The sequence below is a fragment of the Mus musculus genome, chromosome 14 (assembly GCF_000001635.26).
Source record: "Mus musculus strain C57BL/6J chromosome 14, GRCm38.p6 C57BL/6J".
Lineage (NCBI taxonomy): Eukaryota > Metazoa > Chordata > Mammalia > Rodentia > Muridae > Mus > Mus musculus.
Window position 1 is genome coordinate 67,403,718 of NC_000080.6, and position 24,046 is coordinate 67,427,763.

General features: G+C 42.7%; 1 protein-coding gene across 3 annotated transcripts in view; it reads left to right on the forward strand.

The window, feature by feature from the left end:
• The window catches only part of Ebf2 (early B cell factor 2), a 197,661-nt gene that overhangs the window by 170,426 nt on the left and 3,189 nt on the right, over positions 1-24,046 (forward strand). For all 3 annotated transcript variants that reach the window (NM_001276387.1, NM_010095.6, NM_001360202.1), the window contains 5 exons: positions 6,296-6,384; positions 7,947-8,012; positions 8,095-8,272; positions 10,646-10,831; positions 20,236-20,403. In NM_001276387.1, the coding sequence (NP_001263316.1) occupies positions 6,296-6,384; positions 7,947-8,012; positions 8,095-8,272; positions 10,646-10,831; positions 20,236-20,403 (687 nt within the window). The remainder of the gene's footprint in view (positions 1-6,295; positions 6,385-7,946; positions 8,013-8,094; positions 8,273-10,645; positions 10,832-20,235; positions 20,404-24,046) is intronic.

Below are 24,046 nucleotides of genomic sequence, written 5' to 3' on the forward strand. Positions count from 1 at the left end.
TGGTCTGGTGTCTGTAAGTAGCCCAAGTGGGTTTGATTTCATGATTTCTACTTCAAGTGTGTACTGCATTTGAGGGGACCATGGAACCTTGTGTCTGGTGGTTTTCAGCCTGCTAGGGGAAGACAATTGGGAACAAACGTGTAATACATTCTATTCAAGAGAAATTGTAGTGTGTGCTGACCAAAGAGCCCTCCTGTAAGTCCTGGGAAGACTGAGAAAGAAGATTAGTAGTGGGGGCTGTGGGGGCGGAACCCCACACTGCTCTCCCTAGGAAGTGTGAGCTTGCTGGCAGGAAGTGGGGCGGGGAGCAAACGGGAGGAATGGCTGATTTAAGAATCAGCCTTCTTACTCCTCCCATTCATCTTTCTTCTGAACATTCAGAATGTACCTGTGTCTACCTTTTTTTTTTTTTTAACCAAGACAATCCTTGCGTTGGATAACAAGCAGTGCAGAGCTCACATGAGATGACACAATGGTTAATTCTGAGGATGATCGTGGAGTGAGTCAGTTTGCCCTGCAGCTATCAGGCAGCTGTTGTGTTTGCTGGTTGATGCCACATGGTGCCTTTTCCACCCTCTGTGGCTGCAGAGTCAGGTGGCACAGGCAGGCTCCACAGCCATCTGCAGTCCTATCCTTGAAGCTGGGAATGAAGCACAGAGTGCAGACGGAGGGACACTGCACTCTCGAGAAAAGGCTAAAAGTACATGTCAGAGGGCTAGAGAAGCCAGAGTTGGGGTGCCATCTTTGCTGGGTGCCTGTCATGGCATTTAGCGTGAGGAGAGAGCCTATAGCATGGCCGTGAGAGTTAGAGAGCGATTTGGGGGGGGGGAGCACTTTGTCAAATGCCCCCTCGTAGTGACCCTTCAGTGCATTCTAATAGTATCCTAATGTGCTTGTTGTACAACAGCAACTGTCATCATCGCACATGACAGCCACCAACCATGTGTAGACTAGGCTTCTGTAATTGTTGACATCATAAGGTTAATTGACACAAGTTTACAGAATGATTCCAGCCATTCAAATAGCGAATCTTACATGTATTCTGGGTAAGGGGCGGGGGCTCTGAGCGCATGTGTATCATACACCTCCCACCCCAAAATATGTTGGGGGACACTTTTAAGAAAAAAAATATAGCATGTCAGTTCTTTTCTTCATTGCCAGAGCTAAATACCAGGCAAAAGCAACTTACAGAAGGAAGAATTTATTTAGGCTCATCGTTTGAGGGCGCAGTCTATCAAGGCAGGGAAGAGAATGGAAAGCTGAGTACTTGAGGCCTATGGATACTTTGCATCTGCAGTCAAGAGGCAGAGAGAGAGAGAGAGAGAGAGAGAGAGAGAGAGAGAGAGAGAGAGAGAGAGAGAGAGAGAGAGAGAGAGAGGAGAGAGAAACACCAGAACCCAGCTCACTTTCTCCTTGTAATTCAGCCTAAACCTGCAGCCTCTAGGATGATGCTACCCACATTCAGGGTAGATTTTCTCTCCACAGTTAAACCTCTCAGGAAATAACTTTCATAGACATATCCAGAAGTGTGTCCCGAAAGTGATTCCAGTTGGCCATCAAGATTAACTCTTGCACATGCTATTACTGCTTGGTGCTAGGCTAGTGCTGCTGACATGATAGGAATTGTGTGCTATGTGCTGGTATATACAGGGTTGCTCTTGAGCATGTATGGAAGCTGAGCTTGAGATTCTTTTCTTGGAAAAGAATAGTATAAGAAACAGAATAAGGACTAGAGAGATGGGTCTGTGGTTAAGAGCAGGCACTGCTCTTCTAAAGGATGAGCTCAATTCCTAGCATCCATATCAGGTGGGTCACAACTCACACACACGCATGTACTCACACCACACACACACACACACACCTACAATAATAATAATAATGAGAGAATGAACACACATGTGTACACACACACACACGCACGCACACACATACACACATGCACATGTGCACACACTTGAATGCACATGTTTTATTAGATAAGACATCAAAGCATTATCCACAGAACACAGATAAGGCTAGTGTGTATTAATCCACAAGGAACTCAAAAAACAAAACAAAACAAAACAACCAAAAAGCCAACTAGAAGTAATTAGCAGGAATTTAATATTGTACTACCTAGAAACTTGAAGAGACTACTTAGAAAGTTAAAACAGAAAGAGGAGGCAGTGAAATGCTGGGTGGGATGCTAGAAATGTTAAACAAATCATACCAAAACTGTGTTAAGATGTTTAGTGCTTGGGGAACGCCCCCTTCCCCCTCTTAAAGAAAAATTACAATACTGGAAAAAAAAGAGTTCCTTTTGGTTTTGTGTTAATGTTATAGTAACCTCAACCCAGACAGGGTTGGGTTTTTTGTTTTTGTTTTTGTTTTTTTTTCTTTTTCTTCCAAAATGTTATTCAAGAGATACTCTCTGGATCAGAGAGGGAGCTCAGTGAGCCTGTGCTTGTTGGATAAGCATGAGGATGTGAGTTCAGATGGGAAAAAGGTTGGCTTGGTGGTGTCTGCCTGTAAGTCCCATGCTGGGGAGGTAGAGACAGAATGATCCCTGGGGTGTGCTGGCAAGCTGGTCTCACTAATCACTAGCTCTGGGTTTAGTGAGGGATCTTGTCTAAAAGAAAAAAAAGGAGCATAGTAGAAGAAGATGCTAAAATTTGAGCTCTGGCCTCCACCTGCACACATTCTATGACCACCACACACATACATTTGTACACATACCACCACATATATACACTTACATACCATGCACGCATGTTCACATCACACACACATATGTATACCACACCGAAATCGTGATATGTAACCATACTGATTACCTTGTCATTTTGACAGAATACTTGAGAGGAGCTACTTGAAGGAGAAGGGATTTATTTTGGCTCATGGCCTCAGGGACTGTGAGTCCACCATGGTAGGGAAGGACAGCTCATCCTTTGTTGCAGGAGTTGGGGACAAAAGGCAAGAAGCAGGCATGGGTGTTACCTTCAAGACTATTCCTAGTGACCAGCATCCAAGGCCACAGTCCCACAAGTCCCACAACCTCCCAAACAACGTAACAGCCAGGGAGCAGGCATTCAATGTCTTTGGAGGACGCTTCAGGTTCAAGCCATCATAAAGTGTTCTTGAGTCAAAAAAAAGAGGATTAATTTTTATTAGGAAAAGAAAATAGAAATTACCAAGTAAATGCCTCATAAAAATAGAAATTTAAATTGTAGAAACATAAGAGAAAATCAGCAACCTCATTGATGAGTAAAGAATTATCAGTTGAAAATTAAAAAATAATAATAATTATAAGTTGAAATAATTACATGCATAGTAGGAAGGAGTGTAAATTTGCATATTCTTCTAAGGAGTGATTTGCCAGTATGTGTGAAAAGCCTTAAATATAAATCATAATTTTTGGTCCAGTAATTCTAATTTTTTGGCATTTTCTGACTGAAGTAATTAAAGTTATGCACAAATGATAATTATTGCTTTCACTTTTATAATAGTGAGAAATTAGGATCACATTAAATGCCCGAATTAGGAAGCCATTTAAATAAATTATAGAGCATGTCATGGAAAATATGCAGGAATTTAAAATAATGTTGTAAAAGAATATTTAAGCACCAGAGGGAAAGCTTATAGCACACACCATTGCTAGGTGGGTTAAAGTGGGCTATGCAGCAGACTAAGTCACATTTCTCAGAGTAATTTTAAGAATGTGTGTTTAATCTGGAAGGATATGAGCAAAGGTGTTAACCCTGGGCATCCTACTTTCTGTCACCCAAATGGAAATACTTTCATTATTTCCTCTATTACAGCGGGAGTACAATTTCATTGTACAAATATTTCGTTGGTACAAAGAAGTAGAAAGTGAAAATGCTCCATACTGAAAATTCCATCAATACAACTTTAAAAAATAGACTTTGACTAAATCTTTTATCATTTCTTATCATATACTTGGGTTATAGTCCTCTCTCCCCACATTGTTCCCCCTAACTTCTCCTAGATTCCCCGCTTCTCAACTTCCTGTCCTTTTCTCTTTAAAATGTGTGACTGTATCAAGTCTGTGCTGTCTATAGACTCATAGGTGTGGGGCCATCCACTGAAGTATGGTTGACCTGCCAGGAACCATCCTCTTACAGGAGCCATCAACTCTCTATAGCTCCTCAGCTGGGTGTGGGGACCTGTGAAACCCTTTAATCCTCTGTGCTGGAACGTTGACTAACTTAATGCTGTGCAGGTCTTGTGTAGAAAAACACAACTGCTAAGAGGTTATGAGCGCCACCGGTCCTGTCATGTCCAGAAAGCAGTGGCTCTTACAATCTTGCTGCTACTTCTTTCTCTGAGGTTCCTGAGCTTTGAAGGGAAGGTTTGCAAGGTGCACCTCCCATGTGTGGATGAACCCCGACCCTCTACACTTTGACCAGGGCCTCTAATGACACCCACTGTACAAAGAAGCATCTCTGATAAGGACCGAGAGCTGTACTAATCTGTGGGTAGAGAGATCACAATTTATCGAGAACAGTTTGGTAGAATGTCAATTTAGCAGAACTGTAGTATAATAGAGTAGTGGGTTTACCCTAATGCCAAGAGCTTCCCCGCCATGGGTTGCTGGCCAGACCACAGTACCAAGCATGTATTTCCTCCAGTGGAGTTGGCCTTAAATCCAATCATAAAGTGGTTGGTTACCCTCATAACATTCTGCCTGCTACTGTGCCCAGTACATGTGTTGGCACTCTGATCACTATCGTCGTTCACAGGGTTCACAGCTGGACAAGACCCTTGGTTACCTCCTCCCCACAACCCAAGAAGGCTATGTAGCACCTTCTAATACCACAAAAGCCAGCCTGCAGGGAGGGAGCACCTGAATTTCATTTCTTCGTGACCTATAACCGAAGTATAGTGGCATCTTGAGCAATTGGGTCGTACCATCAAGTTCTGATGGGCCACCAAGAACAAAGGCAATAACCTGTATTGTTTGGGGTATTTAACCCTGCTTATCTCCAAGTGGTGGGTTTACATATGATTTTATTCTTTTCTGTGTAATTAAAATGGCTTATTATTTGTTTAAAGAAAAGGTATCATTTGATAGCATAGTAGCAACAGGTATTTATAAACTATGTATGGAAACAGAAAATTTTAAAAATATACTTCTCTGTATTTGCTTTGCCTAATGAGTGCAGAAAGTTGTTGTTTTATGTTTTATATTTTTGTCCTTGCTTTGGTCATGAATTATTTTTTAAACCCATAAAGTTTAAATGAAAGGGAAGGTACGGAGGAAGAAAAGGGATGTACTCTGAAGAATTCTTAAAAATAGAAGAAGTAACGGCAGCATACTGTTCCCTTATTCAACAACTTGTTTTATATTTACCAAGTTAAATGTCTAACATGGGTCAGGCTCTCTCTTTAGCCATGAGACACAGAAATGAGACAGAATGAATTCTGCTTCTCTGAGCCTTTCAGGGTAGTGGGGAGAGCCTGACCCCTTGGAGAAAGCACACGTAGTCACAATCAATTGCAAATTAAGACAGTGTAGTTTGCATTAGAACAGCATTGATGAGAATAAGATTCCATACGAATGGAAATATTTAAGAGAATTATTGAGAAAGGGGGGCATTAGAAAGATAAATAGATGAGAAGATATACTTGGGAAAGAGAAGAGAGGAGCGAGAAAAAGAAAAATGATACAAAAGTAGTTATTGTCTTTCTAAAAAACTGGAGAATAGTTGGGCTGAGGGGTGTGGCTAGGTGGCAGAGTGCTTGCCTGGATGCACAAGGCTCTGAGTTCAACCCCTGGCATTGAAAATGATGGGGGGCGGGGGGAAGGAAAGGAGGGAAGGAGGGAAAGGAAAGAGAGGAAGGGGAGAAGGAAAGGATGGAAAAGAGAGAAGATACTAGGGGACGGACGGAAGGAAGAAAGGAAGGAAGGAAGGAAGGAAGGAAGGAAGGAAGGAAGGAAGGAAGGAAGGAAGGAAGGAAGGAACTAGAGGAGGGAGGGAAGACAGAAGTAATTGGTGTATGACTGGCTGTGTAACACTGCTGACCTAAGAGTGAGCAGAGGATTGCAGGGACGTGTGCTGAAGACAGGGATGGTGAAACATGGACTTGTTATTTTAATGGTAGATGGAGACTTACCACACATCCTAAATTTATGTGTGAATTAACCAATGTCAACAACATAATCCCCTAACTGAATGTAATAACATGTATTAAATCTCAGAAAATATCAAAACTCTTCCAATACCCGTGAAAGACTTCATAGAAGAGTTCCTTTACAGCCCAGGTGTGTACTCAAAGAAAATGTTTTGTCTTTCAGCCTTAAATGAACCCACCATAGACTATGGCTTCCAAAGATTGCAGAAAGTCATCCCAAGGCACCCAGGTGACCCTGAGAGGCTAGCTAAGGTAAGAAGCACTGGGAAACTGATAAGCAAACATCTTTTTGTCGACACTCAGCAAATCTAGACAAATCTACTCATTTGAATCCCATTAAAATTAATTAAGCTTTGAAACTGGCTATGCTTTAGATAAGAATATGAACATAAGGCTTGTGCTCATTTTGAAATATATTATGCTTAATATCTGAGGGAGTGTGAAATCTGAAAGTTTGGTCTCATAAAACAGATACACTACTAGAATTTGGGGGGGAAGGACTTGAGACAGGGTTTCTCTGTGTAGTCCTACCTGTCCTAGAACTACCTCTGTAGATCAGGCTGGCTTTGAAGTCAAAGTTATCTACCTGCCTTTGCCTCCAGCGTGCTGTGGTTAAAGATGTGCGCTACCACACTTATAAAACATGGCTAATTGTATAAAGATAAATATTTGCAGCATTGCTTAAAAGTGAAAGTTTCACTCCTTCATATTTAAACAGGAATTTTACTTAGCCTCAACTGCTGAAGTTCACCAATATTCAGGCAGGCATTCTTGAAGAGCCTATTGTGTACATTAAAATTTAATGATGATTAAGCGTCTCCATACAAAACTCTTACGAAAGAGGTCATTTGTGAGTGAATTTGCTCAGAAAATGTCACCTTAAATCTAGCTCATGGCATCACCTTTCTTTATTTAAAAATAGGTCGATCTACCTGTTGCCATTTGACTACAGGGAAACTATTAGATTTTTTTTTACATTCATATTTGTGCTTCAAGTGTGCAGATTATGAAATGGCATGCTCTTTATTCTGTATCTGAATAAAAACCCAAACAGCAGTGGTTTCAACAACACACTCTTTCTTTTCCTCCTGGCAAAATACTCAGCATCATTAGATCAGACAGTACCTGAACAGCAGCTTAATAACAATTTAAAAGGCTATAAACAAAACAACAACAACTACAAAACTTCCCACAGAAAACCAAGGAGTGGAACAGCCAAAGGAGAGGAGAGGGATTAGCGATTGCTACATTTTTTTCTGCTTAAAAGGAACCGGGGGAAATATTATTGAAAGAATTCATTTTTACTAGAATAAAAGTTTGAGTAGGTATTGTCAAGAGAATTTCAGGCCTCTGTTAACTCCTTGGCAAGCAGCTAAAGACCCATCAGTCACTTGAAGAATATCTAATTAATTAAAAGTACCGGGATTTTAAAATACAATGGTCTTAAAGTCGTTTTCAATAAAATATCCAAGACATTATCGATTTTAACTAACTTTGCCCTCAATTTGGTAGGTTTTTTTGGTTGTTGTTTTGTTTTCTCTTGTTCTTGGGTTTTTTATTTTGTTTTTTTGGGGGGGTAATGGCTTTTTTTTTTTGTACCAGAAACCATTATGGAACCATCATAGTGATGAATATCTACAGCTACTTATTTGTAGGATTTGTAAATTTGATTATATCCTATTCATCAAATTTAATATCGGACTACTTGGCTTATTATATTTGTAGGTGATGTGTGGACTTGTTTTCAATTATAGTTTTTTGTTTGCCATTTGGGGCTGTCTCTCTGATTGTATCCCCCCTGTGTTTTCTTTCAGGAAATGCTGTTGAAAAGAGCTGCGGACCTGGTGGAAGCCCTCTACGGCACACCACACAATAATCAGGTTAGCTGCGTGCATCTTGTACTCTGTTGAGTTTGACTCTTAGTTCTGGATACCATGCTTACCCCAGCGTGCCTTTCCGTAGGACATCATTTTAAAGCGTGCTGCAGACATTGCTGAAGCCCTGTACAGTGTCCCCAGGAACCCCAGCCAGATTCCAGCTCTTTCCAGCTCCCCAGCTCACAGCGGTATGATGGGTATCAACTCTTACGGCAGCCAGCTCGGCGTCAGCATTTCAGAGTCCACACAAGGAAATAACCAAGGTACTACCCTCCTGAAAGCCAGCCTCCAAATGGGTCTTCTCCATCAAAAGGCCAGCTCTCTGGGGTGTGCAGAGTTAAAGAGTGCATCATGGACTACCCAGTAGGGGCACATAAACCCCAGTGTTACAGATGGGCTATTTCACCATTACAGGTAGTTTGCAGTTAGATTCTGAGCTCTCTGGGAACTAGATAGTGGGAATATTAATGGGTAAAGTTGAGTATCATAAACTTCAAAGAGTTTAGACATGTGGAAATGAGGCTCCGTGGAATTCATTTTATACTGATGCTATGAGGTAATGTGACTGAATGACAGAGAGAGCAGATGGCAGCATATTGTTCCCTCCATGCAACTCTTGGTAACCCAGAGTGGTGACTTAAGTTTTCCTTGGTTATTTCCATCACGCGTGATCTTATGTGGAAATGCATGGCAAGGCATTTAGTGAGCTGGATTTTGTATATCAACCCTACCATATGTTCCAATGAGGTTGGTTTTATAAGGAGGTCCATCTAAATTTGTTATATATAGTCCTTTGAAAAGAATAATTTTTCCAATACTGTCCTTAACATATTTATTTCTTTTTTTTCAATCACTATGATCTATATGGTAAATTATTTTTCATTTGATGATATATTTTAGACTACTTATAATATGTTCTATATTTGCTGATTAGTTGATTGATTTAAATTTTTTGAGACTCAGGCAAGCTATGTAGTCTCAGGCTGGCCTTAAACTCACTAGGTAGTGCAGGCTGGCCTTGAATTCACTATGTGGTCCAAGTTTGCCTTAAGTTTATAGCAAGCCTTTTGTCTCGGATTCTCAAGCACTGTGATTATAAATGTGAACTGTAATGCTCAACATTCTTTATAAATTTGTTTTATATGTGTGTGTATAAAGAGATATGTGTGCAATATCTGTGATATATACACATATACACATGACACACACATATATAATATATAGTCTATAGACATAAAAGATATTTATCTATCTATATTTCAGTTCTGGGAATTGAACCTAGAGCCTTGCCCATATTAGGCAAGTATTCTACCACTGAGCTACATCACCAGATCCAATCACACTTAGACATAGTCATCCCAAGAGTTTCTTTCAGTGATGCTGGTTCTGTGCCAGGCTTCAGAACCGCAAGGAGATTCTTCATCCTTCATATCATTCATGGCCCAGATGTCTGTACTTAGCACTCACACCCCAGAGCCCTGGATCAACAGAGCTCACTATGACCCTCAGTCCTTCCTGATTACAAATGATTTCCAGCCTGGTGGTGACTTTGAAGTACCATTTTTAAACTGCTCGGCAGAATGCAAATGGCCCCAGATATGTTGCTAGGACACCTTCCTCCACCCCCAGAAAAGATTCTATGCTGTGTTAAATTAGCAGAATACTAGATTGTCAAGTTTTGAGCAAGATATTTAAACCTTAGACCCTTTGTTTGACAATCTTCAAAAAAATTGCTTCGGTACGTAGCATTTGCCCAGCTTTGTTTGACTGCTGAATGGTTTTCTCAGTGACAGCCATTAGAACCTTGTAGAATGGCTTTCTCAGTGACAGCCATTAGAACCAGGTAGAGCTCCAGTGTCTGTGTCCAGTGAGGTACCGCTTGGCAGGTTCTCTTATCAGCTCCATGCAGAGAGAGAGAGACAGAGAGAGACAGAGAGAGAGAGAGAGAGCACTAGTAATGCTGGGGAGAGAAAGCTGGATATGGTAGTGTACAGCTGTGCACTCTGGATGTCAGGGCAGGAAGAGCATCTCTTCTGGGCCTGTCTGGAATGTTTAGCAAGTTCTAAGCCAGATCCTGTCTCAAAACTAAATTGTAAAATGAAGTAAAACAAAAAAATATAAAGCAAAATAAATAGAAGGGGCTGGGAGTATCAGAGGCATGACGTGTATAGAGGAAAGAAGTTACTAAAGCTTACAGCTTTGTTATCAAGGACCAGAATGCAGACTATAGGAGGACTACTTGAGCTCTCGTGTTCTGTAGCATGGTCAGGTAATAGTAGTTGACAATAGTTCATCATAAATTCCAAATAGGCAACAGAAATTTGTGACTGTTCCCAAAACCAGGAAGGGATTAGATACTTGAGGGGGTAGATGTGCCAGTCACCCCAGTGTGATCATTGCCCATTGCATGCATTAAAAAACAAAACAAAACAAACAACAAACAAACAAAAACAAATAACGGGTGGACAGTGACTACATATCAATGAAAAATAAAGTGCCGCAAGGGAGCTTCACTTCCCACTGGTGCATGGCCCCGGTAACCTGACAATCTGGGGTGGGTGTGGACGAGCGCAATCCACATTTGGACGGTGGTGGGTACTGCTTTGTTTACCTGGCCTGTTTCTTCTGTTGTCAAGGATACATCCGCAACACAAGCAGCATCTCCCCGCGGGGATACTCCTCCAGCTCCACGCCTCAGCAATCTAATTACAGCACCTCCAGCAACAGCATGAACGGCTACAGCAATGTTCCTATGGCCAACCTGGGTGTGCCAGGATCCCCGGGATTTCTGAATGGCTCACCCACGGGCTCCCCATATGGAAGTAAGTGACCTTTGCCATCCATCTGGCACTGTACGCCTCCCCCGCAAAGGTTTCAGCCCTCAGCCTTTTAGGAGATAGCTGTATTCCCAGATGGTATGAACGCATGGGAGATAGTCTCATTGCCTGATGAAAGGTCCTTTCTGCCTTTTGTTCTTTTCTCATGGCTGAACTTAAACTTCCCAGTTGGTGTCCTCCTGGGGGAGGATAGGAAGCAAACCCATTCCCTTGTATAAGGTACATGTGGCTTGTGTATGTGGGGGGAGGAGTGGACATTTCATTTCAGCTAACAGTGTGCACCTGATTCAGCGGGCATTCTCACATGCACTATTTCTTTCTTTCTTCCTTTTTTTAAAAATTTTTTTTGGTTTATTTCATTTTAGCTGCATATTATGGGCAAAGAAGTTTGGTGCCGTAACTAGCCTAGCCACCCTCTATTACACAGCTAGAGTTTATCAGGTGGTAGCAGACACAGAACTGGTGGCCTCCCACTCCTCTGTCATGTCTTAATTTGTTATTTTCTTTCATAGTTTCTTACATATAATCCACTTTGATCATACCCCCACCCCACTATCTCCTCTTATCCCCTCCCCCTCCCACCAAAGCCCTTCTTCCTTGTGAGTCTCTCGTTGTGCACCATTGCAGTTACTTTGAGTAGCTTGCTTGGAAGAGGGTGGTTTAGTTGACCAAGGGTGACTCGTCGGCGGTTACACCACTGAGGAATATTACTGCCCTTTCCCTGGCAAGCATTTCCAGCCTTCAGTTCCTCTGGGAGAGGTGGGACCCTAAACAGGACATCTGTGTCGTGCTCTGCTTGATATTGTAACATGGCTCTGTCTGCCATTAAGCACCTCCAGAGAGATGGAAGTTGACTGTGTATAGCAGCATGCTGGATTTAGACAGAGCCTCTTAGCCTTAATCTATAGCAGCAAAGTCAATGGCTTGAGAAGTTGTGAAAAACCGATTTGGGTCGCTCTGGGAGCTAAGTTGGGAGCTTGCACAATGGTCCCTGGAGCCTGAAAGAGTGTGTTTTTCAAACCTGCTTAGGGAATACTTGAGGCCAGGGGCCATGCTGACATGGGGAGCCAAAGGATGGAGCAGAGAGCTCTTGAAATGTTGGCTGTTGTTACAAGTCCTGCCCCTGCCCTTCTCTTTACCCAGAGTGACTCCCTCGTGCCAGAAACAAGGACACATCAAGGGCAGCACACAGCCCTGTCAGCCATGGCTCAAGTGACAGGCCTTGGGGGCTATTTCTCACTGCCTTCAGAACCTTGGTTCCTGGGCCCACACAATCCCAAAATATTTCTGAGCTATGCTTTTAAGTCAGTATTACCCAGTGTGGTGGGGATTCAGGACCAAGGAGCTGAGTGCAGCGCAGGCCCTTTCTGTCTGTAGCTACCATGTGTCGTGTGTGTGTGTGTGTGTGTGTGTGTGTGTGTGTGTGTGTGTGTGACATGGCCTAGACTCACTGGAGCAGAGTATACATTATTGTTTATTGGTTTGTTTTTACTCCACTTAGAAAACAAAAGAAGAAAACCACAAAACTTCTTTTTCCAAAAGTATGTGGTAGAATGATCATCCAATGGACCATAGGAATGTGTAATATGCAAGCCAATGGGAAAGCGAGGCTAGGGGGGAAATGCATTTAGAATAACTTCATAAACCTAAGTCTGGGCATCGAGGCCATTCTATGTGATGCGCTCTGGTTTCCCAGTTACAAAATGCTATTGCAAAGGCTGTTCTCTGTGCTCTGTGTCTATCAGTATGACCGTGTTAGAGAACGCCAAAGAAACATAGACAGTTTAGCTGCTGAGACCAGGGTGGGTTTGTCACACACTTGGTCAAGAATGAGGTACCTTGTGTGACAATGAGGCTCTCCCTCTAACAGACCCCACAAGGAGCATGGTGGCATGAGAGAGAGAGCGCGCGCGCAACCATGCTTGCTTCACGGTGATTCTGACAGTGATTCACGTCTTCCTCTCTACAGGTTAAAGAACAATCTAGAGCCTAATCAGATCCCCTCAACCACTTTGTGGCACCCGTATAACAATAATTACGACCACCACTTTCCCTTATAAGAGATGGGGAGTTGATTAATGACCCACTCAAAGAGTCATAGTAGGTAAATGGCTCAAACGGAACCACAACACCTGTCACCAGACTAGGACTGGAATGCCGTGTTTTCAAATTATTCAGTAACACAAAGGATGGAAACTATTTACACTGTATCATTAGGTTAAAACAGACAGAATTTTCTTCTGGCCATTTTGTTAAATTTATTTTATGTGTCTGTGTGTGCGTGTGTGCGCACACACACACACACACACACACACACACACACACGTGCACATAGATTCCATGCCACATATAGAGGAATCAGAGGACAACTTTCAGGAGTTGAGTCTCCTCCCGTGTTAATCTCAAGTCAGCAGGCCCCTTACACTGAGTCATCTTGCCAGCCTTCATGTGACCATTTTTGATATCCAGAAATGGCAGTTTTTCATGGCTCAATCATAGGCCTATGTATATACAAGTTGAATATATTAAATAGTTGCTTTGTAGATTTTAAATAGTTTATTAATTATTAATATGCACTCTACTGGGCATCCTTTCTTGTTACTGGTGTGTGTGTGTGTGTGTGTGTGTGTGTGTGTGTGGTGAAGGTTAGTGGTGTGTGAAGTGGGGGGGTGTTGAAGGTTCAGTTGGGTATTCGCCTAATGTTTCTTACTGGATCATCCCTCCAGGAGAGAGAATATCAACTGATTCGAAAAACAGTATACCCTAAATCTTTAAGTCACCTGTTGATATGGAAGACAGGATAGTGTCCTGAGTAAGGAGACTTCAGAGGACCCCTTAGGATCCCTGCTGCCCTGAAAGTGACCATTGTACCCCTGTTCTGGAGGGAGGGTCTGAGGGGGCCGAAGAGTGTGAATGGCATTTCTAGTGGTGCATTCGTTACGACCAAATCCGCCTGTTGTAAAATCCCAAATGCCCAGTGGAGTTCATTACGATAACACCTGACCTGTATTTCTAACCAGCAAGGTCTTCACTTCTCTGGGAAAGATTTTTTTTAAAGCCCAGGGGAAAAGGTTTCGTCAGTTCAGTTGCTTATGTCTGAAAACACAGTCCTATGTGGAGGGTTTTTTTCCTCAGTATTTTTTTTTTCTTCTTCTTCTTCTAATGAGCCTGATGTGGCTGAACCATGCCATGGGGCAATCACTTGCCAGAGACATTAAAAAACCAAGAGAGCCAAAGCTCGCTTTCTCAGTGAAGTTTGCCTTGCATTACAGCCAACACAGACGATCAAAAACCCTGAGTCTTCTCTGCTTTTGCTGTCACGCTCCTTCAAAAATGGCCGAACAGATGTTTTTTCAATCTTACATACGAACTTCACTTCCTGGCGGTAGCTGTGTGTGCCAAGTTCCAGCTTGGTGCAAGTTTTTATGCCTGGATTCTAAGCCCCTGACAATAGGGGGTTCTAATGAGATGCTGACAGACCCCTTGAGCGCCAGCAACTACGCTAGCTGGATGCAGATGCAAAGGAAGGTCTGGGAGTTCCAGCAGAGGCTGAGCTGGCCAATCAATCCTTGTAAGAAGAACAGTAATTTTTCTTCAACTCCCAGGTTCACATAGATTTCTGGGCCAGACGTGCTTGCCTTTGCTTGGCCTCTGTCCACAGATGGATGTCCAGAGACATTCTCAATTGGAAGCCCGTGTGATCAGCTTTCCCAAAACGGTGCGCTCCGCTGTCCCCAAACATGGTCTACTCAACAAGCCTGCAACACCCATGGGGACTATGTCTTCCAAGCAGAATAACCCCCGAGCCAACCCAAAGTTTGGGATAGAATCCATTCAGGCAACCATCCAACCTACTTTACTTACAGTCTTAGACCGTGCCCTAGGCTTCAGTATTTTTATATTTTCAGAAATAAATATTAAGTTTTCCATTATAAAGCATTGAGTGACTGTTATAGAACATGCCAAACACAGAGAAATAGTTTTTAAAAGAGAGAAGACTCCTCCCTGCAAAACATAAACTCAATATTTTGATGGGTCTTATTTGCAATTTTTAATTTTTTAAAATTTTCAAAAATTGTTACTTTTATGTGCATTGGTGTTTTGCTTGCATGTATGTTGGTGTGAGGGGGTTGGCTCCCTAGAACTGGTTTATAGACAGTTGTAAGCTGTAGGTGCTGGAACTTGAACCTAGATCCTCTGGGAGAGCAGCCAGTGCTCTTAGGTGCCGAACCATCTCTTCAATCCCTCAGGTGCATTTCTTAAGTAAAGAAAAAACCAAATTCTATGATACTAGAATTCTAACTCAAGACATTCTGAAAAGCATGTCTAGGCTCAAAAGAAAGATAGAAATGACATGCCAAGTCTGTGCAGGTGTAACTACTGGTTGGTTGGTTGGTTGGTTGGTTGGTTGGTTGGTTGGTTTGGCAGTACTGGTGTCACACCCAGGGCCTTGTGCATGCTAGGCAATTGCTCTACCACTAAATGACATCCTAAGTCCAACAACCATTAATTTTGAAACTGCAGCCTTGTGGTCATGCTAGACACACTTTGAAAACTATGACTGGGTATATGCAGAGAGGTGCATGGAAGGTTAGCAGACAAATGACCAATGTCATAGATGTGGCACCAGACTCTAAGAAGCCCTTCAGTGGTGCAAATGTAAGTCCTGAGACTGGAGAAAAGGAACTAGGAGTAACATTTGCCTTAAAAAGTCAATTCCTGGGGCTGGGGACCCAGCTTAGCAGCTAATGTGCTTGCTATACAAGCATGAAGACCTGAGTTCAAATCCTTGGAGCCTAGTAAAAAGCTAGCTATGGTAGTGTGCCTATAACCCAAATGCTGGTGGGGTAAGGGTGGGGTCAGATAGAGACAGGAGCATCACTGAGGTGTTCCATGCCCACTTAGCTCCAGTTTCAGTGAAAGACTTATCTCAAGGGATTGAGTTTAGAAAGAGAGCAGGACACATGATGTCAACATCTGGTTCCATGTGTGCACAGATATGCATGTAACATCTGAACACACATGAGCACATACATCACACTTTCTTTCTGTCTCTCTGTCTCTGTCTCTCTCTCTTTAACACACATACACACAATCAATTATTGCCACACTATTTTCCCACAGGAATTTGAGAATTTATTAATGTCTTTGTGTTTCTTTTGCTGTGATAAAACACTGTAGCCAAAGGAAACTTGGGGGAGAAAGTTTTGATTTCAGTTCACAGCTTTCAGGTCATACTCCATTCCTGAGGAATGTCAGGCCAGGAATTCAAGGCAGGAACCTGGAGGCAGGTACTGAAGCAGAGGCCATGGAGGAGTGCTGCTTACTGGCTTGCTCTTCATGACTTACTTTATTATACAACCCAAGACATTGGCCCAGTGGCAGCATAGCTTACAATTAGCTGGCCCTCCCACATTAATCAAGAAAATGACCCACAGGCTGAACTGATGGGAGCTTTGGTTTGTTTTGGTTTGTTTTTCTCAACTGAAGTTCTCTCTTCTCAAATAATTCTAATTAGCATCAAACTGATAAAACAAACAAACGAGCTAACCAGAACAGTTAGTCTTTTGCTCCTTTGTCAGAGGAATTAGCAGAGTTGTTTCTTTCCAGGATATAAAAAGGACAGTGGACACACAGGAAAGCTTTGGCCTTTTGCTAATGACCTGTTAGTTCTCACCATTAAAAAAAATATTTTTTTTCCACTTTTCAGTTTGGATGCCTTTATTTTCTCCTATATCACAAGTAATTGTGTTCATCACAGAAAGGCCTGGAAATATGGACAAGTGAAATGGATGCATTTGAAAATACTCAAAAGTTTGTCAGTCAGAGAGACCACAAATCAAAAGTCTATCACATCCCTCGGCACTTTGCTTTGTGTATTTTTGTTTTAAGTAGAAGTCAGGTCGCGATGTATATCTTCTTGTGTAGTTTGCTTTGATTATCCAAGGGAGGGGTTTTCGGCATTGTTAAAATCTGTTAGTTTAACTATTTTGTTCACACCCCATTGTATGGGCTTGATACAGGTTACTGTACTGTGGGCCCTGTATTTCCCAACTTCTTATTGTTATGAAAAGTCCTTGAGTCTTTTCTCCTTTTTTTTTTTTTTTGGCACATTTGTGATCATCCCTTTGAGATTAATTTCTAGAGATTAAATTAGTGGGTCAGATGATATGAACATACTCTGCTATGGATTGCCAAAGTCCCTCTGGAGGGATTGATCTCTTCCTCGGGAAAGAGCCAGCATGTGGTTCCCGCCCCTCAGCCGCGTCTTAGCTTCCCTCCATCTAATAAACGAAAAATAGCATTTTGTTACCATTGTCATTACTGTTTTATAATTCTCCACTTGGAATACTTCTGTTCGGGTCCCTCGGCCATTTTTGTTGGTATTCTCTCTACTATCTTTCTCTCTTTTCCTTCTCCTACTTGACTGACAGAAGCGTATTAGCCGTCAAGGGCATAAGCACAGGAAGTACACGTCGCAAACATTTTCTTGATTTGTCATTTGCTTCCTGTGCATATGTGAGTTACAGAAGCTTTGTCCCTGCACGTCAGCTCTATCCTTCCCTCATCTGCTGTGACTTTGTGGTTCAAAGAATCGCACACGTCATGTCACTTTTTGAGGTGCCCACTACTAATCTGCAGCTTTTTTTTGCAAGTAGTTTGGTATTCTACACAGATTTGCTTTCATGCTCAACACAGGGAGGACTCTAGGTTTTTTTGTATTTAATCTCCCCTGGTATGCGAACTAGCTTTATGCATCCACTCCCAACAACATGGCACCATCAGGTCTCATCCCTAACCAAGGCACATTTCTGGACCTTGTTTCCCCCCCCCAACTTTTTGTCTACCTACTTGTTAGTAGAGTATATTTCCCACATCTTTTAATATCTAACATCAGTGCTTGCCTTGGCAGCAAAGCTTAGTTATGATATGGTTATCAAGGTATAAAACTAGAAGTTCCATTGGCTGAAATGCACAGAACGGTAACACTTCTGCTTCAGATGTTTTAAGTTGTAATTTATGTTGGGTGTCATTTGTCATTTTCACAGAATGTTTGAGAAATGTCTTTACAAGGGTTTGCACTTGTCAACTCTGCCACAACTCTTCTGTGTCACTTGGTAAAGCATCTCTTGAGAAGCTTGTGTGGCTCAAGCCATATTGCACGTTGATATGTTGATGCATGTGTTCATTTGTGTGTACATTTGTATATGTGTGTTGCTACATGTGTTTGTACATGTTTTATTGTGTATATATATATATGTATATTTGAGTATACATGTGTTCATGTATATACATGTGCTATGTGTATGTACATGTGTATAAGTGTACATGTGATATATGTGAATACATGTTTATGTATATGTACATGTGTATAAGTGTACATGTGATATATGTGTATACATGTATGTGTTTGTGCATCTATGTATTGTATGTACATGTGATTGTGTGTATGTGTGTACATGTGTTATGTATACATAAGTGTTTTGTGTGTACATGTGTATTATATGCGTATATGTGTTTTATGTGTACATATGTGTGCACATGTATAAATATGCACACATATTTAAATGACCAAAATGTACTATATGCACATATGAAATTCTCAAAGAGTTAATAATAATATCACATTTTTAAAAAGAACCTTCTCTATTACTATGCTTGAGTGAGGCTATTACAACAGCTGGAACTATGGTGTCATTTTGGTATCTATATTGAGATTTCAGTGGTGTAGAAGTTAGACCATAGTCAAGACCAGAGGCTCCTGATTCTTGGCCTTTCTTTGGCCTCTAAATCTGATATTAAGGGAAGGGAAATATTTTTATATCATTGTTTTATGTTTTATTGATGCTAAATCAAAAGCTTTAGAAAATGATATTAGACTTGGAATCATAAACAAGATCCACCCCCCCCCCCCCAATGCTGAGCCCTGCAACTTATGTAGTACACTGAATTGGTCCCGTTTCTCACACATCTCCATGCACGAGCACGACATGAAGTTCTGCCTTCCTTTCCAAGGTTGTTTTTCTATTTATATTTGAAAAACTACCTAAGCATAAGTGTTCTGTAGAAAAAGCTCTTCTTCTTGCTGTCTTAGGCTTATGATTCTACTGTAATGCTGTCATTCTGGGTGCTGGAGAGATAGATGTCTCAGTGGTTAAGAGCTCTTAGGGCTCTTGTAGAGGACCAAGTTCAGTTCCTAGCACCCATATGGAGCAGCTCACAACTACCTGCAGCTCCAGCTCCAGGAGATCCGATGCCCTCTTCTGGACTCATGTGCACATGCCTATACACAGACACACACAATTAAAAATAGTAAAAGAAATCATTAAGAAGAAAGACCTCAATCATATTGCACATATTGTCTGTGATTGCTAGCAGTGCAGTTGAGATGCAGAGGAAGAGCGGGTAGTGTCTACCTTGGGTACCAAAGCTTCTGACCTTCCGTTCACCTTGTACTTAGCTATTGATGCTGTTTTCCCATCTCATCTGCTCCTTCTGAGCAAGCTTAGTAACAAATAATAAGATCCTCTCTCCTGATGTAACTCCATGGAGTGTGTGCCATGGAGGGGTGGGGCCCATCACTGTTTAAACTGCCTTTATTTTTCTTGGAAATTACCACACTTCGCCTTTGGCTCCCCTTAAGTCATTTTTAATGTTAATATTGTTAATATTGGTGGTTTCTTTCTGAGCATTATGTCAGGGGAGACTGAATTTCAGCTTAATTTCCCAAGTGCACTGAAAGTCCAGAGAGGGAGGTCATCTTCTGAATATTAATAAACTCCCACACTGAGTGAAGAAGTGGTCCACAGAGAGAGGGTAATCATGGCGACCTTAGCCCTGGACGGCAAGTCCAGGCTAAGAGATGGGAGATGCCAGGGGGGCTCAGAGCCCCACATAGAGCTTCTTTCTAGTGTGAAAAGTTGCCCACACTGCATAGAGTTTTTTTCTTGCTATTTCTATCACTAATGAAGATCTATCACATCCTACCCCCTACTTTGACTCCTGCCTCCCTGGACTCCAGTTGGAAAAGCATCCTGTCTTCTTACAGGGCCTTCCTTTCCTCTAATGGGATCATTGCCACAGTGATTGTTATATGTGTCTAATCCTCCTGGGCACTATTGTCATGTGAAACATTTTCTCTGTTTCTCTGTTTTATTAGTATATAGTAATTGTATACAGTTTTGGGATTCAGATAGATGTAAATTGACCATCCATAATAGAAATTGGTATGAAGATCCCTCAAGTTTGCTCTTGTTTTTAATCACTGGAACCTGGACCACTACCTGGGAGCTAATAATTTTTCAAGCAAATTGAGGGGAAGGTACAAGTTAAGAAACGATGGCTTCCTGATGAGCCCCCTCCTAAAGAGTGCCCACCTCTGCTTGCAGTCATGTCTTCAAGCCCCACCGTGGGATCCTCCAGCACGTCCTCCATCCTCCCGTTCTCCTCTTCAGTTTTTCCTGCTGTCAAACAGAAGAGTGCCTTTGCCCCTGTCATCAGGCCCCAAGGCTCCCCATCGCCTGCCTGCTCCAGCGGCAATGGGAACGGATTCAGAGGTAAGCCAAGAGACCACTTGGCGTGCTGCATGTGATCCAGCTGCCCAGGGGGGCTGCAAAGGCTGAGCAAGCACCCCAGCTTGACGCAACAGCTCTGAGCACTTGCCTGCAGAGCACCTGTGGTTTATGGTGGGTCATGAATGGCAGACGTGCTGGCCTGGTGCTACACCAATGCTGGGTTAGTATGGGGGTGAATGAAGGCAAGACAAGCATCTGCAAGACATGGAGTTAAGGGTGGGAGAGGCATATGTTCAACCTAGAAACATCTGGGCAGCTCAGGATTGTGTTTTCCATAGCTAGGGTCATTCGCCATTTCTGGAAGCCGCCTGCCCACCCCTTCAAATGCTGCCTGTGGTTATTTCTTATCTAACTGGCTTCCCATCGGCAGTTCATGTTCATTCCCATGGCACATGTGGAAGGATCCACCAGGAGCAAAAACTCCAGTTATGTGCTGGCCAAATTGATAGCAGGTGCCTGATGAAGGGGAAGGAAGAGGGAAGAGCCATGCTGTTTCGAAGAACAAAAAAAAAAATTAATATCACCCGTCAAACCCGCTTTTGAGCAACGTCCTAAAATGTAATATGACATGACGTAACCCAAATGTGACGAGTACATGAGAATCTAATCATGCCTCCGAGAACAGGAGGCAGCTGATGGCAAGAGAGCAAATTGGAAACTGCTGAGCACCGCGGTTCACTCGTGACCCACATTATTTTAGGCTGTTTCTCGGGGCTTGACATGAAAACACTCATGACAGGCAGTGTTGGTCAGCAGAGATTTGTGGGGACCTGGGATAGGCTGTGCCCTTCTGGGGAATCCCAGATCTTGGTGGCTTGTTGGAAGCCTGTGTGTTGGGGGGTGGGTGGGGGTGGGGGATAACCTGTGAGGATAGCAGAAAGAACTTGAAAGGCATGTTCCATTTCCGTGCCCCTTCACCAAGAGGGGACTGTGACATTTTGACAGAGATGAGAGAGAAACTGGCAAGTCCATTCCTGGAAACCCATCTTGAAACAGCCACTTAGAATTCCTCTCAGTAGGACTAGACTGCTGGAGCTCCATGCCACCCAACATGTGGGTAGTTGGAAACATCTGTAGAGTAGAAGAAACTTTTTTTTTTAATCCAGATGTCTAAGCCATAAGAAACAACACAGCTTGTAACTAAGTGTCTCAACTCTCCCTGTCTCTCATCAAACACCCTCGGGCTCCCTCCTGTCACTCAGAGAGGGATTAGACCTTTCTCCATGGGGATCATGTTTACATCCTGGGCAATAAACACCGCAGGGGACATGGCTGCTGTGTCCTTCTCCTCACCAACCCCCTTGGTGACAGATGTCTCTGCTCTCTAAGTTCCTTGTCTTCATTCATCCACTTTCAGCTGAAAGGAGAATGGTGTGAGGACACACGGAGGCTCCAGCCTCACAGCCCACAGTGTAGACGCCATTCCCTAAAACTTGCCCTGTATACAAGGCACCACACTGAGTGCCCCACAGACCCCCTCCTCTTTCGGGTGCCTATTTAGCTGAATGGCTTTGTCTGAGGCCATGCAACGAGGAACCAATGACTTGAATTTAGACACTCAGACTCTAGAGTATGCTCTGATAGCTCACTCTCTCCAGGGACAGTGGTGGTGGACTTCCTCTCAATGCCCATCCTTCACTCATATCTACTTTGTCACCAGGACAGAGGGAGGATATTGCTTTTCTGTAAAAAGCTCACAGTAAAAATGAACTGGACAATGCACAGTTAAGCATCTCTCAACCATGAAACTCACTGATGAAAATGGTCTCCCAAGAATTTCCATCTTTCTGTTTGTTGGTTATGGTTTGCCCTGTTGGCAAAGTCAAGACCATCATCTGGCAAAGTTCCAACCCATCTAGTGCTGGGTGGGCCAGGAAAAGGGGGCATGGATTAAATGTGTGGTAGTGAAGCCTTTTGAGCATCTTTGGCCTTCTGTGTACAACTTGGTAAAACCTGGAAAGAGGAAGGGCTGAAGAGCACTGAGTGTAACGGGGTAGGAGTGAGTCAGTATTCAGCCACCTAAACACTATTGTGACAGTGTTTTCTGTGCCACTCTCTGCTTTACTTCTCTGGCGTTTATAGTTGATGAATATAGATAGTCAAGGTGATCTTATATGCTGTGTGTCTGATTCATTTTCTAGCTCCCTCCAGAAACACACACACAAAAGCTTCCTATACTCCTAGATAATTACAGCAGTTGTTATATCTCCAAGTCATCAGGGAGTGTCCAGAATTGAACTGCCTTTATTGAAAACTTACATCGATTCAATATATAGTAATACAGGCAAAAATAATTAAGGCTTTGCTAGCTGTGTAAGACCTTAATCCAGATCTCACAAACATTCAATAAAGGCTGTATGGGCAGGGAAACAGACAGCTGACAATTTTGCCCGAGAGAACTAGCTGAGGTAGAGAAAGGGAGCGAGGGGAGGGGAGGGGAGGGAAAGAGAAAGGCAAGAGAAAGAGACAGGCTTAGGGAGAGCATGGATGGTCAGAATTTTGGCCATTTGCTTAGAGGCATCTTGGTAAGCGTCACTCAGAAAGACGCTTGTATAAGATTTGTTATTCCTCTCTGTGCAATGTAGATAGACAAGAGAAATCCAGGAATCAAATTGTAGAGAAGTTTGGATACAAAGGACTTTGGTAATTTCCTAAGTAAAATTCTCCAGGCTCATTAGAGCAGAGACAAGGACAGAGGGATGTGTTATGCTATGTGATCCCACGCACTTTGTTCATGCCCACGTAGAGGGAAAACATTGGACCTCATTCTACTCAGATAAGTGCCATCCACATCCTCTTCACTAGACAGAGAAGGCAGCAGGTGATGTATTTGGATACAGCATAGGGAATAATGGGGACTAGACTGACTCCCAAATTCTTTTTTTTTTTGGTTTTTCAAGACAGGGTTTCTCTGTGTAGCCCTGGCTGTCCTGGAACTCACTCTGTAGACCAGGCTGGCCTCAAACTCAGAAATCCGCCTGCTAAGTGAATACTTTTCCAGGAGACCAGCATTTCTTTTTTCTTTTCTTTTTTCATTCAGTATCTTTATTTATTAGATATTTTCTTTATCTACATTTCAAATGCTATCCTGAAAGTTCCCTATACCCTCCCCCTGCTCTGCTCCCCTACCCACTCACTCCCACTTCTTGGCCCTGGCATTCCCCTGTACTGGGGCATATAAAGTTTGCAAGACCAAGGGCCTTTTCTTCCCAATGATGGCCGACTAGGCCATCTTCTGCTACATATGCATCTAGAGACACGAACTCTGGGGGTACTGGTTAGTTCATATTGTTGTTCCACCTATAGGGTTGCAGACCCTTTCAGCTCCTTGGGTACCTTCTCTAGCTCCTCCATTGGGGGCCCCGTGTTCCATCGTATAGATGACTGTGAGCATTCACTTCTGTATTTGCCAGGCACTGGCATAGCCTCACACGAGGCAGCTATATCAGGAGACCAGCATTTCTAAGGGAATAGCTCCATGTACCATCAGTGAATACCAGACAAGGACAAACTCTTTTTTTTTTTTTAAAGCACTAATCCAGTTGAGGGTACAATGTTCATGAAGACCCTAAGGATGGAGAGAAAAGCCTGGTTTTTTATAACTGATGCCTAGGAACCCAGCAGG